The 12,564-nt window shown below is 46.6% G+C and overlaps 1 protein-coding gene across 3 annotated transcripts in view; it reads left to right on the forward strand.

Annotated features, from left to right (window-relative positions):
- The window catches only part of Fam53c (family with sequence similarity 53 member C), a 14,109-nt gene extending 4,970 nt beyond the window's left edge, over positions 1-9,139 (forward strand). For 2 of the 3 annotated variants that reach the window (XM_005355917.3, XM_013349593.2), the window contains exons 4-5: positions 4,151-4,944; positions 6,259-9,139. In XM_005355917.3, the coding sequence (XP_005355974.1) occupies positions 4,151-4,944; positions 6,259-6,516 (1,052 nt within the window). In that variant the 3' untranslated portion in view covers positions 6,517-9,139. The remainder of the gene's footprint in view (positions 1-4,150; positions 4,945-6,258) is intronic. The other variant, XM_005355919.2, reaches the window with a different exon arrangement.
- Positions 9,140-12,564: the final 3,425 nt, after the last annotated feature.

Below are 12,564 nucleotides of genomic sequence, written 5' to 3' on the forward strand. Positions count from 1 at the left end.
GGCAGGAAGACATCTAACAACCGGCATCACACCAGGAACCAACCATTCCAAGTGAAGACCTTAGTGTGTATGAAGCTCCGTTCTTCACGTGAGACAACTTTTAAGCACTGTGGTCTCGAAAATCAAAAAACCAAAAAAAAAAAAAAGAACTATATATGGAATGGAGAGGCAACTCCTACCACTAGGTTTTGTCATTTTTTTACATTTATTTTATAAAGTTTATGCTACAGTGTAAAGAGGACACTTTATAGGAAATCAGTTCTCACCCACCACATGGCCTGAAGCACCTTTACCTTTTGAGCCATCTTGTTGACCTATAAATTTCTTGTTCTCTTTTTTACATTGGGGAAGGGGACGGATGGGCTGTGCATGCATGAATGTCGGGTACATGTGTGGAGGTGAGGGGACATGCCTCAGGAGTTGGGTTTCTCTTTCTACCATGTCGCTTCTAGGGATCAGGGATTCATCTCAAGTCAACAAGCTTGACAGCAGCTACCTTTATCTGTTGAGCTTTCTTGCTTGGGCTCTGTTAACTAGTTTCTTGTACACATACCCAACTAGAATTTTTTTTTTCTTTTTTGGTAGTACATGGGATTGAACCTCATGCTAAGACATGCTAAGCAAGTACTCTGTACAGGACTGTGGGTGGAGTTTTTCTGTCCCACCAACCTGCCCCCAAATAACCATACAGAAACTTATTAAGTATAAATGGTTGGCCAATAGCTTAGGCTTGTTACTAACTAGCTCTTACAACTTAACCCATATTTCTTATTTACACTGTACAATGTGGCAGTACTTTTTTTCAGCATGGCATGCATGTTCATCTGCTTCCTCAGCTCTCCATGGCAACTCTTTGACTCTGCTCTTCTTCCCAGCATCCTCTCAGTTTGGCTGTCCCACCTAACCTCTTCCTGCCTAGCTAGCCATTGGCCAGTCAGCTCTTTATTAACAATGAGAGCAGCACACCTTCTCGGAGTACTACATCTCCAACTCTGTTTTGTCTTGATCTTGCTCTGTAGTTGAGGCTGATGGTGATTCCTGATTCTCTGCTCCCACTTCCTGAGTTCTGGGATTACAGGTGTGTGCCTCTAGGCCCAGCTCACTTTTTTATCTTGAGAGAGGGCATTTCTAAATGTCACAGGCTGACTTTCAACTTTATAACCTCCTGCTTCAGCCTCTGGGATTACAGGTCTGTGCCACCAGGCCTAACTCATAATGTCTAATTTTTAAAATTGTACTTACGGAGGGGCAGGGTATGTGTACCATGGCCTGTAGAGCTGAGCTGGTTCTCTGCTATTGTGTAGATCTCAGGGATGACTCAGGCCATCAGGCTTGCCAGCAAATACCTTTATTCTCTGAGTCCTCTCACAGCACCGAGATATCTGTATGCAAGTAGAGGCAAATATAAGTCTATTTGCTTTATTGTTTGTTTTTTGGCACAGAGTTTCTGCTAGTCCACGCTTCATTATAGCTTAGTGCAGCTGAGTACCTTTCCCTGTCTGCGCTGAGTGTTTTCCTGTTTTTTTTTTTTTTTTTTTTTTTTTTTGGTTTTTCGAGACAGGGTTTCTCTGTGGCTTTGGAGCCTGTCCTGGAACTAGCTCTGTAGACCAGGCTGGTCTCGAACTCACAGAGATCCGCCTGCCTCTGCCTCCCGTGTGCTGGGATTAAAGGCATGCGCCACCATCGCCCGGCGAGTGTTTTCCTGTTTTATGTAGTTGTATGTTACCGCACTGCATGGATCTGTGTTCACTTACCGACTCCCTGTTGATGGAGATTTGGACATTTGCAGTCTTCTACTTTTGGGGCGTGTGTGCATGTATTGTATATGCATGTATGCATGTATGGATACTAAACATGTGCACTGCAGCCGGAGGAGGGTGGCAGGTGTTGTGTTCTCTCCCTCTGCCTCACTCCTTTGAGACAGTCTTTCATTTGGAGAGGTAGGCTTGCAGTCAGCAAGCCTCAATGATCCTCCTGTCTCCACCCTACAGACTCAGGGGTGGATGCCTGGCTATTTGTGCTAGGATCTAAACTCTAGGGCTCATGCTTACACAGCAAGTGTTCTCACCTTCTAGCTACCTCTCCAGACTCATTTTCTATTCTTTACAGAGAACTGTAGTGAATAGCTTTGCCCCAGGTCATGTTTGATATGTAAAAATACATCTGAGATGTAAATTCCTAGAGTAGGAATTAATCTAAGGGCCTGTGATCATGAGCATAGCTAAGACAGCCAGAAGTTCCCTAACCCATGTTGCTGGACTGCTACACATTTCCTTTTCTGGGGGACCTGGCAAGCAGCTACATCCATTTTCTTTCTCTTCCTTAAGCACTTGTTGAAAGCAAGTTATTATACCATAAGGATCCACTATTCCTGCCTTATGAAGTTCAGTAAGATGAAGAATTGTTGACCAAATACTTGCTGTCATCAAGTCTGATTTTATATACTTTGATTTGTGCCTTTTCTAGAGAATTCTTGAGAAAACTTGGAATAGGTCCATTGTCCTGTAGTGAGCTATTTCCCCCAAATGTGTCTTACATGGGGAGGTAGAAGAAGGAGAATAAAGGTTATATAGCAAGTTTGAGGCCAGTTTGGATTACATGAGACCTTGTCTCCAAAAAAGTCACAATTTGGGGGCTAGAAAGATGGTATAAAGTGCTTGCATTATAAACTTGTTAGGGTTCCCAGCTTTCACATAAAACCAGGAGTGGTAGCAGAGTCTAATTCCAGTGTCTAGAGACTGAGAGACAGTTGGCCAGCCAGCCTGTCCAAATTGAGGAGTGACCAGTTCAGTGAGGGTCCCTACCTCAGGCGGGGTGGGCGGGTAGGGTGTCCTAAAGTTCTTGATGACCTGAGTTCCATCCATAGGACCCACATGATTGAAGGAGAGAGTGGCTTCCCCAGTGTCCTCTGCCCTGCACACACATGATTGTGGTGTTGGGGCACACATACCCACACACATAAATAAATGTAATTTAAAATAAAATGCGGTAGAGTGCTGTTGAGCAAGACATCAGATGTTGACCTCTGAGATCAGTCCATACATACCCACGTGAACATGAACGTGTACACAAACATGAACGTGTGCACACACATACACTCCATACGTTACGGTTTTTATTGGAATGTAGTGAGTGAGGATCATTCTTTTTAGCTCATTTCCTTTTCTTTCAGTTCTCTTATCTTTACTTCTGTAGCCCAGGTTGGCCTCAAATTCAACATTGTAGTTATTGATTACTGCGAACTCATTTCCTGCCTGCATTTTCAGAATTCTTGGAGTATGGGCTTGAGCCATTATACCCACTTGGTCCTTCAATCTATTTGTCTTTAAAAGGCTTGGAGCTGGGCATAGTGGCACCCACCTTTAATCCCAGCACTTGGGAGGCAGATATAGGTAGATTCTGTGAGTTTGTGGCCAGCTTGATCTACATAGCAAGTTTCAGAGCAGTCAGGGAAATATAGTGAGACCTAGTCTCAAAAACATTTTTTTTCTCAAACATTTATTATGAAGGCCTAAGGGGAAGAGAACTAGAGTATATGCACAAACAAACATAAAAGAACAAAAGTAACACAAGATTCTCTAGCACGTTCTGCCATCAGACCCGCCAACATCTCACTTGGGATGAAAGTGAGTTCGAGGTCAGCCTGGTCTACAAAGTGACAGCCAGAGCTACAAAGAGAAACCCTGTCTCAAAAAAACAAAAAACAACAAAGTGATTGCTTAGCCGCTTGATTACTTCTTCCAGACTAGCTTGGTCCTGGAGACACATAAGGAAGGAACAAGGCCAGAGAAAGTGAATATAGGCCTGGTTTTCAGAACCAGACTGGGCACAGGGAAGGTTGGGCAGTAGATAGGATTGGTCTGGGAGATTGGGGGTGAGTGGGGCATACACACACAGACATACAGGTTTCTTTTGACAATTGCACATTTGAGAGGAAGTGAAAGACGGTGTGTAAACGTTCTTAGGATAAAGGTAGCATAGTATAGTACAGTTGGAATCCTGTTTTCTTCACTGATAGCAAGTTAGACTGCTGTCACCTTGAAAAAGGGTAATCATAGTACCTCCTTCATGAAGATTTTTGTGAAACTACATGAAGTATTCACTGCATTATATGATGTTATTAATCCTTTTTATGATGAATGCCTTTCAGAAGGTGCTTCCTGGAGGGGCCTGCCCCACTGTTCCTGTGCTGAATTCCAGGACAGCCTCAACTTCAGCTACCATCCCTCGGGCCTAAGCCTGCACCTCAGACCACCCAGTCGGGAGAACTCCCCACAGGAGCAGCCCCTCTCCCAAGTACTAAGCCCTGAACCCCCAGACCCAGAGAAGCTTCCTGTGCCCCCTGCTCCTCCATCCAAGAGGCACTGCCGCTCACTCTCGGTGCCTGTGGACCTGTCTCGCTGGCAGCCAGTCTGGCGGCCCGCCCCCTCCAAGCTGTGGACTCCCATCAAGCACCGGGGCAGTGCTGGAGGGGGTGGGCCGCAGGTGCCTCACCAGAGCCCCCCAAAGCGGGTCTCCAGCCTCAGGTTCCTCCAAGCTCCCAGTGCCTCTTCTCAATGTGCCCCAGCCCACAGACCCTACAGCCCTCCTTTCTTCAGCCTGGCTCTGGCCCAAGATTCCTCTCAACCCTGTACCACCTCCCCTCAGAATGGTTCTTGGGAGAGTGATGCTGAGTCCCTGTCACCCTGCCCACCCCAGCGCCGCTTCTCCCTGTCACCCAGCCTGGGCCCACAGGCAAGCCGCTTCCTGCCCTCTGCCCGGAGCTCCCCTGCATCTTCCCCAGAGCTACCCTGGAGACCTCGAGGTCTCCGCAACCTTCCCCGAAGCCGCTCTCAGCCTTGTGACCTGGATGCCCGCAAAACTGGCATCAAGCGGCGGCACGAAGAGGACTCCCGGCGCCTGAGGCCTTCCTTGGACTTTGACAAGATGAATCAGGTGGGACTGGTAAGCCGGAGGAGCAGAGACGAGTGGGAGACGGCTGAAACGACTCCTAGCCCCGCCGTTTTTGTAGGCGTCTCTGAGAACTCTTGTCTGGAGTTTGTTCTAGGAAGACCTTTCTGCCTTGCCTGGAACTATTTGAGTTTTAACCTTTCAAGTTTCCAGCCCTGTCAGATTAGTCCTTGGTATTTGAAGAAACTAGGCTGAGACATTAAACCTCGTCCTGCCAGAGGCACTATTCCTCTCAGAGAACTCTTAAGTCACGAAAGCCCTGTCATTGGCGCTGAGGCCTTGTGCTCAGGGTGGGCTTTGCTCTCTGCCCTCACTGCCTCGTGGGCCTTCGGAGGCTGAAACAAGTTTAGCAGGCACTTTTCTAAAGTTCTAGCCTGAGAGCAGTTGCTGGAGATGTACTTGTCCACTTTTTCCAGATTTTTCTTGGTCACAGGTCTCTGAGAATTTGTTCCTTTAGTCTTCCATTCAGGAAGCGTTCATGGCAAAATCTATGTACTCGATTCTGCTTAGGCACAGGCAGACAAGAGTGGCCAAATAAGCAGATGGTGTTGTTGGCTGCACGGAGCTTGTAAAAGCTTATAAATGAGCTGGGTTTTTTTTGTTTGTTTGTTTGTTTGTTTTGTTTGTTTTTTAAGATAAAGTTTTTCTGTTTATCCCAGGTTGGGTTCAGCTCGCTGAGCTATGAGATTTTAGATACCACCATGCCCCATCATAACTCATTGCTTCTATTCTGTGGTACTTGTGAGTGAACCTGTGTCCCTGTGTTTAATAGTCAACCCCCAGGCTTCTATGCTTTGCTGTGGTTTTGGTTTGCTTTGGTTTTTTGAGATAGGCCATTACTGTAATCCAGAACCCACTATGTAGACCAGGCCTGCCTTGGACTCTCAGAGATCTGCCTCCCAAGTAATAGATTAAAGGGGGAAACTGGGGCTCTCTCCTCAGAGAATTTACATGTGTACTAAATGCTCCAAATTTTATGATTTGGAACCTTGCTCTAAAGCCTAGAATTTTGGCCCTCAAGTGTAACTGAGAGGGATCCTTTACAATATATTTTTGGAGGGCCAGGAGGGCACATCTACTCCTACAGAGGACCTGAATTTGATTCCTAGCACCCAGGTCGTGTAACTCCAGTTTCAGGAGGTTTGTCGCCCTCTAGCGGCCTCTGCAGGCATTGTTCTGTCTGCTTGGTAACGCAGACTTCCATGCAAGCAAAACCCCTATACACATAAAGTAATCAATGGAAAGTTTTTAAATTTTAGGTTACTTATGGGAAATTAATATTTTTGTTTTAACTATGTTATTTGACAGAAACCATACTCAGGAGGTCTCTGTCTCCAAGAAACAGCTCCAGAAGGCAGCAGCATCTCTCCACCATGGTTCATGGCCTGTAGCCCCCCACCTCTCTCTGCTTCCTGCAGTCCTGTTGAGGGTTCATCCCATGTGCTGAGTGAAAGCGAAGAGGAAGAAGAGGGGGCTGTGCGGTGGGGACGGCAGGAACTAAACAAGCGGACACTGTGCCAGCAGGACTTTGGGGACCTGGACCTGAATCTGATTGAGGAGAACTAAAACTGAGAGCCTGCTTCCTGGGGCCACACTGACTGACTGTCTAATGGCTACTAACACGTGTGGAGGCTCCAAGGCTGAGGGCCCAGCCTGGGAAAGGGGGTGAGTGAGGGCTCCGACTCAGGGCAGCCCAAGTCTTCTCGCTCCAGCAAGCTCGACCATGCCAAGAGACTGGCCGGGACAAGATAAATGGAGCTGGTGGCGGGAGGGACAGCCCCAGAGCAGACCCTCCCCATGGCGGCCCTGAGTGTGAGTATCCCTGCCACTGAGAGAGCTATGGGCAGGGAAGGAAGGGGTCTGCTGACCCCAGCTCGGGGAATTTCACTAGCCCCTTTGCTTCAAAGGGCACTTGTGTCTTAGAATTTGGCCAGGGTGGGGGCATTCAGTCAGCCTCCTCGGAGAAATTGTGTGAGTGTGTGTGTGTGCTTGGGCGTGTACTTGAGGAGAGGTATGTTTGTGTAGCCTTAGGGAAGGAAGGCAGCGGCTCCTTTAACAGCAGAGCGTCAGCATGCCCCCAGAATCTTGACGTTTTGTTTTGTTTTGTTTTTTTCCTCTTTTTAAATATGACGTTGGGCTTGTTCAAGGTGTCTAGAGAAAAGGGGGCTTTTTTTTTAATTTTTTTAAAATTTTTTTATTTTTTTGGTCTTCACTCTGGAGCCAGGCTTTTAAGTTCATAGCATTACTTGCTCTGCAGATGGCTCTGTTCTGGGATCTAAGAACGGTGACCTCAGCTAATGGTCTTCTCCTCAGTCCCACCCTCACCCACTAGATAAATCTCGCACGAGGGCTTGTAGAAAGGTCACGTTCATTTTGTTCATTGATTACCTAAGCGACACACAGCCTGCCTCTCTCGTTCTCTGAGTAGGTGCACACATGGGCAGCTGAGGCAGAGCGGAGGGGTTCTTTCTCTTCTTCACCAAGGGGAGCCTTTCATGCTCTGATCTTTCAAATCAGAGACAAAGTTGATCCCCAGAATATGTTGAGGCTGACCTGTAGTGGGAGCAGTGACATTTCGTATCCAGAAGTCCTGGAGCCCACCCCAGCACTGCCTTTTGGAAGCTGGCTGTAGGGAAACTTACTCTTGCGAGATGGAGGCCCAGTCTCTTTCTGATCTGTGAGACAGAGGAAGGGCGTTCAGCATTTAATAGTTTGCTTGTCTTCCACTCTTGCCAGGAAATGTTTATTTGCCTCTAATTGGCCCTGAGAGACCACAGAGAGGCTGGGGCTCACCGAGGGATTGGCTGGGGATGTGTAAAGCAAAGACTAAGAGAAGCAGCTGGGAGTTGGTTGTTGTTGGATTGAATTTCCTTTCTTGTTTCTTACCCACAACTTCAGCCAGTGCAGCAGGTCCCAATGGCTACAGTAATGGACTTAAAGATCGTAGGTACTGTGGTAGGATTGGCACCAGTGGGCATGTGTATAGAAGCTGCCACGATTGCAATCTGCGAGCCTTTGTTTAGAACACCCTGCATAACGAAATTGAACCTGCCCTTCCCACCTATTATAGTAAGGGCATTTTTCTGTTCAATTTCCAGGGTGTCTTCAAGGGAGGTAGCCATGTCTTCTTGAGCCTGTGGCCCTCAGAGGTTCTATTTTTCCAGGGCTCCTCCCTGTCTCCTGGCTAGTTACCACATATTACCACTGGGCTCCCAGTCTCTGAGGGCCTAGGAGAGGCTCTCTTGAGAGTCCAGGGAAACAGCCCGGGAGTTACCTATCCTTAGTTTCATCCTTCCCTGGTTCTCCCTCTCTGGTCCATAATTTCCCTGGTGCCAGCTTCTTTTCCACCTGGGGCATCCTCATCCCTGGGGTCTCTGCTGCAGATGGCAGTGTCAGCTTCCAATAGGTCACTGGCAATGCCAATGGGGTCTCTGCAAGACCCTAAGTTTAAGTGAAGGCAGTGATTCTGCCTTCATTCTGGCTTTCCCAGAGCCCTTAGGTCACCACCCTTAGGGAAAGGAGGCCTACAGTTGTCATAGTTTAATTCCATTCCTTTAAGTCTGGAATGTTAAACTAAGCAGAACTATCATCTTGCTTCCCAGTTTAAATGCCTCTGGCCCTGGAACAAGCCTTTTCAAGAAGTGAGTCATTTTGCTTTACACAATAGATCTGTTCTGACAGTTCTGTGTAAACCAAATGCTATTTTTTGATGCATTTGGACTGCTGGTCATTTAAAAGCAGCCTATGATTGCTTCTTTTGTAAAGCAAGCAACCTCCCTCTACTTTAGCTGGTTTCGTTATCTGGGTTTTCACATTTGGGCTTTCCCAGAGTGGAGCACACCCCCGGGGCTTGTGGCTGACGCTGTGGAGACGGCTGCTTCTGTGCTGCGTGTGTGGTGTGGCTGGCCGGTAGGTGAGTATTACTGCGTGTGTGAGTGAAGCCACTCCCAGGCTGATGCTCTCCTGTGCCCGGTGACTGCCCAGTGGCAGCCCTAGCTGCCCTTCATTCCCACCTGCTGCCAAAGTCCCTGTGCTAATGGGATTACAGAAACAAAAAGTGGAAAAAAATTTTTCGTAAACTTTGTTTTATATTAAAAATTCCATAAGTCTGTGTGTGTTAAAACATGAGGTTCTGCCTCTGTGGCTGTGTTTGAAAAAATAAAGTTTTATTAGAATAATCCATTTTCCCAAGCAACCTCGTGTACTATAGTGTCTTTTTCCCTTACGTGTGCATACACACACACACACACACACACACATACACACACACACACGGAGAGAGAGAGTGAGAGGAAGAAACTGAACGATGCTTGACTTCCCAATCCTCTGTATCTGGTCCCTAGACCCTTCTATGATCAGACCCTGTTGCCTGGAATTCTGTTCATATGGCTTGGTTCCAGTTGTCCTGGTACTTACATGTGTTGTCTGCCATCACTCTCATTTCCAGTGGTTAAAAGCAAGTACTAATACATTCCAGTTCCCTGAGATATGGCTGATGGGCACTTAAGACACTTGACTAGGTTAATTCATTGTCTTTGAATGGTGAGAGAACAGAAAAGAATCCCTTCATAAGTTTTTACGTAATATTCTGGAGAGAGAGATTTAGTCCTCAGAACTCAGATTCCAAGATCTGGGTAACTTTTCCATCTTAAAAATCCTGTTTGTAAAATTATCCTAACAGCAAAGCTCTTTTGTCCTAGAAAAGGACATGCTCCTTAAAACTTCTGTTGTTGCCTAAAAAAAAAAGGTGTTGAAGTCTTTGCTTTTATATTCCACCCTTCTCCTTATGTTAACATTTTTCTAATGTGTATGGATGAAATACAGCTACTTTAGCTAAGCAAGGGCCTCTGCCTTTCCTTACCAGGCTGAATGGAGAGTCAAGGTGCTCACCCTATGTCCTGGTTTTCTACTTCAAATCTGTGGGACTCATCTTGGAAACCAATGTTGTGTACAAGACAGGACTGGCCTGATTACCTGGAGCAGGAACCTAGAGAGTGGGAGTTGCCACCTGCCCAGGAAATAAAGGAGGAGGGGCTTTGGAGATAGACTATGGCAGACACATGGCTAGGGAAATTTCTATTCCTGCTTTTTCTCTCTTCACAACTATCCTGTTGCACTTGCTTGAGCCAGGGCAAAGTTTGAACAACTAAAATGACAATAATCCTTATTTTTGTTTTTTAGTCTTGTAGTTGGTTTATAATTTGTGTGTGTGTGTGTGTGTGTGTGTGTGTGTGTGTGCGTCTGCTGTGCGGAGGGTAAAACAACAAGGGTTGGGTACATGCTAGGTGAGTAGTCTTCTCAGCTCTCCCTCAGCTCTATGGAGATGTAAGTTCTTAAGTTCTCTGAGGCCAAGTGTGCTCATCACTTTCATTGCTGAAGTCTATAGGAAAGAGGTGTAAATTTTATAAGGGCAGGGGATTGTTTTATTCAGTGTTGTGGTCTCAATACTTGGGAATTTCTTGGCACATGAAAAGGTGCCTGTTTTATTTGTTAGATGAATTTCTCCTTTGCCCATCCCATCCCTGAGCTTAAATATAGTTGTCACAGTGCTGTGCAAAGTCAGCTATAGACACTGGGGCAGGGATTAAAGGCTCATATGGGAGGAAAACCCTTCAGTAGTTAATTTTGGTAGAAAAGATGCAAGGCAGATAGGTCCTATATGGATTCACCCGTTTTCCTTCTATGAATAATTTATGGGCCATGTGCTCTAAGGACTCAGTCCAGGTCTCTCCGCTTTGTTACAGGAGAGAAAAGTTACAAGGAATAGGGGTTGGAACATACCTTTAACCAGAGAAGCAGACTGTTCTACATAGTGACCTCCAGGTCAGCCTGGGACACATAGTGAGACCCTTAAAAAGCACACAAAAAAGTTGGGAAGAAACTTTTGTTCCCTTTGTGCGCCACAGCGTGGCACTAGAAAGAGTTCCCTAGATATTTTGTACTTTATGAAGTTGGTAGTTGGTATCTCCCATCCCAATATTTGCTTTAAAAAAAATAGGTCAAAGGTACAGACAGGGTTATGGAAAAGGAGATAACTAGGTAGCCACATCTACTTTGGGCACATGAATGAAAGAACTAGCCTCTTTTATAGCAACAGTCATGGTTTAGGACTAGACTTTCTCTTTCTGGTTTGTACAGACTTAGTCTGCGTATTCAAGAGAGTGTTAGAAACAAGGTAGTCTAACATCACCAACAAATGTTGGAGGCTCTCCATTTCATATTGTGGATTAGTCTAGCCAAAATCTCAACATCCTCTCTGTGTACCACGTCCTTTTCTAACTAAGATTGAGGGATAGCTCATACCTGAAATAGTTCTAATAGGTGCTACAGAACTTTCTTTGCTTGCAACCCTATGACGTCCATGGCAAAATTAAATGCCACCACATTAGGTGGTCTCTCCCATTTCTCTACAAGTTGACAGACTGGGGCTAGAGAGATGTCTTGGTAGTTAAGTGTACTTGCTGTTCCCCTGGTCTTAAGACCTGGGTTCAATTCCCAACACCCACATGACAACTGTTTTGTAATCCAGTTCCATGGATCTAGCACCCTCTTGTGGCCTCCACAGTGGTGCACATACACACAAACACACACATACACACACACATACACACACAGAGGCAAAATACTTAAGACACTTAACATACAAATAAAAGGGTTTGGTTTTGGTTTTTTGAGACAGTTTCTCTAGTTGTCCTGGAACTAGCTCTTGTAAACCAGGCTAACCTCGAACTCACACAGATTCGCCTACCATTGCCTCCTGAGGGCTGGGATTAGAGGCGTGCACCACCACAAAGGGTCTGTTTGTTTGTTTTAAGGCAGGTTCTCACTACATCATTCTGGCTGGGCTAAATCTCCCTCGATAGACCTCCAACTCTCAGAGATCTGCCTGCCTCTGCTTCCAGAGTGCTGAAGTTAAGAGTATGTGCTACTGCTGTACCAGGCTAAAATAAACCTTCAAAGAAACATATTGGCCCACTAGAAAAGGAAAGAACCTCTGTGGGTTCAAGACAGAACACTAAGAAGGTACATTAGTCTTTAGTCAATAGAGATCATAATCACACCCAATGGATGTTACGCATTGGCCAATGGGAAAGGAATCTATCAGTACTGAACTCCTGTGGGTCAATGAGAAGGATGGTAGGGTCCCATATGGATCAATGGAGCGGGTATTTCCTAACAGGTAATAGGAAGTAACTCGTTTTTGGATAGGAGATCAATGGGTTGGTTATTGGGGTTAACTCAAAATAGCCATATTCTAGGTACCTTCCCTCATCTCCCCACCCTCTTGAAAAGTCTTTGGTGTTGTCTGAGGAGAAAGGGTGTAAACTCCTCCACACGTGACCACCTGGACTGGAGTAAGCCTGGAACTAGTGATGGTGCTACTGGTGGGGGAAGGGGATAAAGGACCCGCCCACCTCTCCGCCCCCCAGCCAAACTTGCAATTCCCCTCCCGACCGCAGGGGGCACTGCAGGCCCTGGGGAGGTTGGGGCGGAGCGCTGCGAGGGGCTGACAGCTGCTGCCCTGCTCCAGAGCGCTGGGGGCGCTGTGCGCGGCCCTGGCTGTGCCTCCGCTCCCGGCCACGGGGGGCGCTGCGCGGCGCCGGTGGTTGGTGG

This window comes from Microtus ochrogaster, chromosome 18 (assembly GCF_000317375.1).
Source record: "Microtus ochrogaster isolate Prairie Vole_2 chromosome 18, MicOch1.0, whole genome shotgun sequence".
Classification (NCBI taxonomy): Eukaryota; Metazoa; Chordata; class Mammalia; order Rodentia; family Cricetidae; genus Microtus; species Microtus ochrogaster.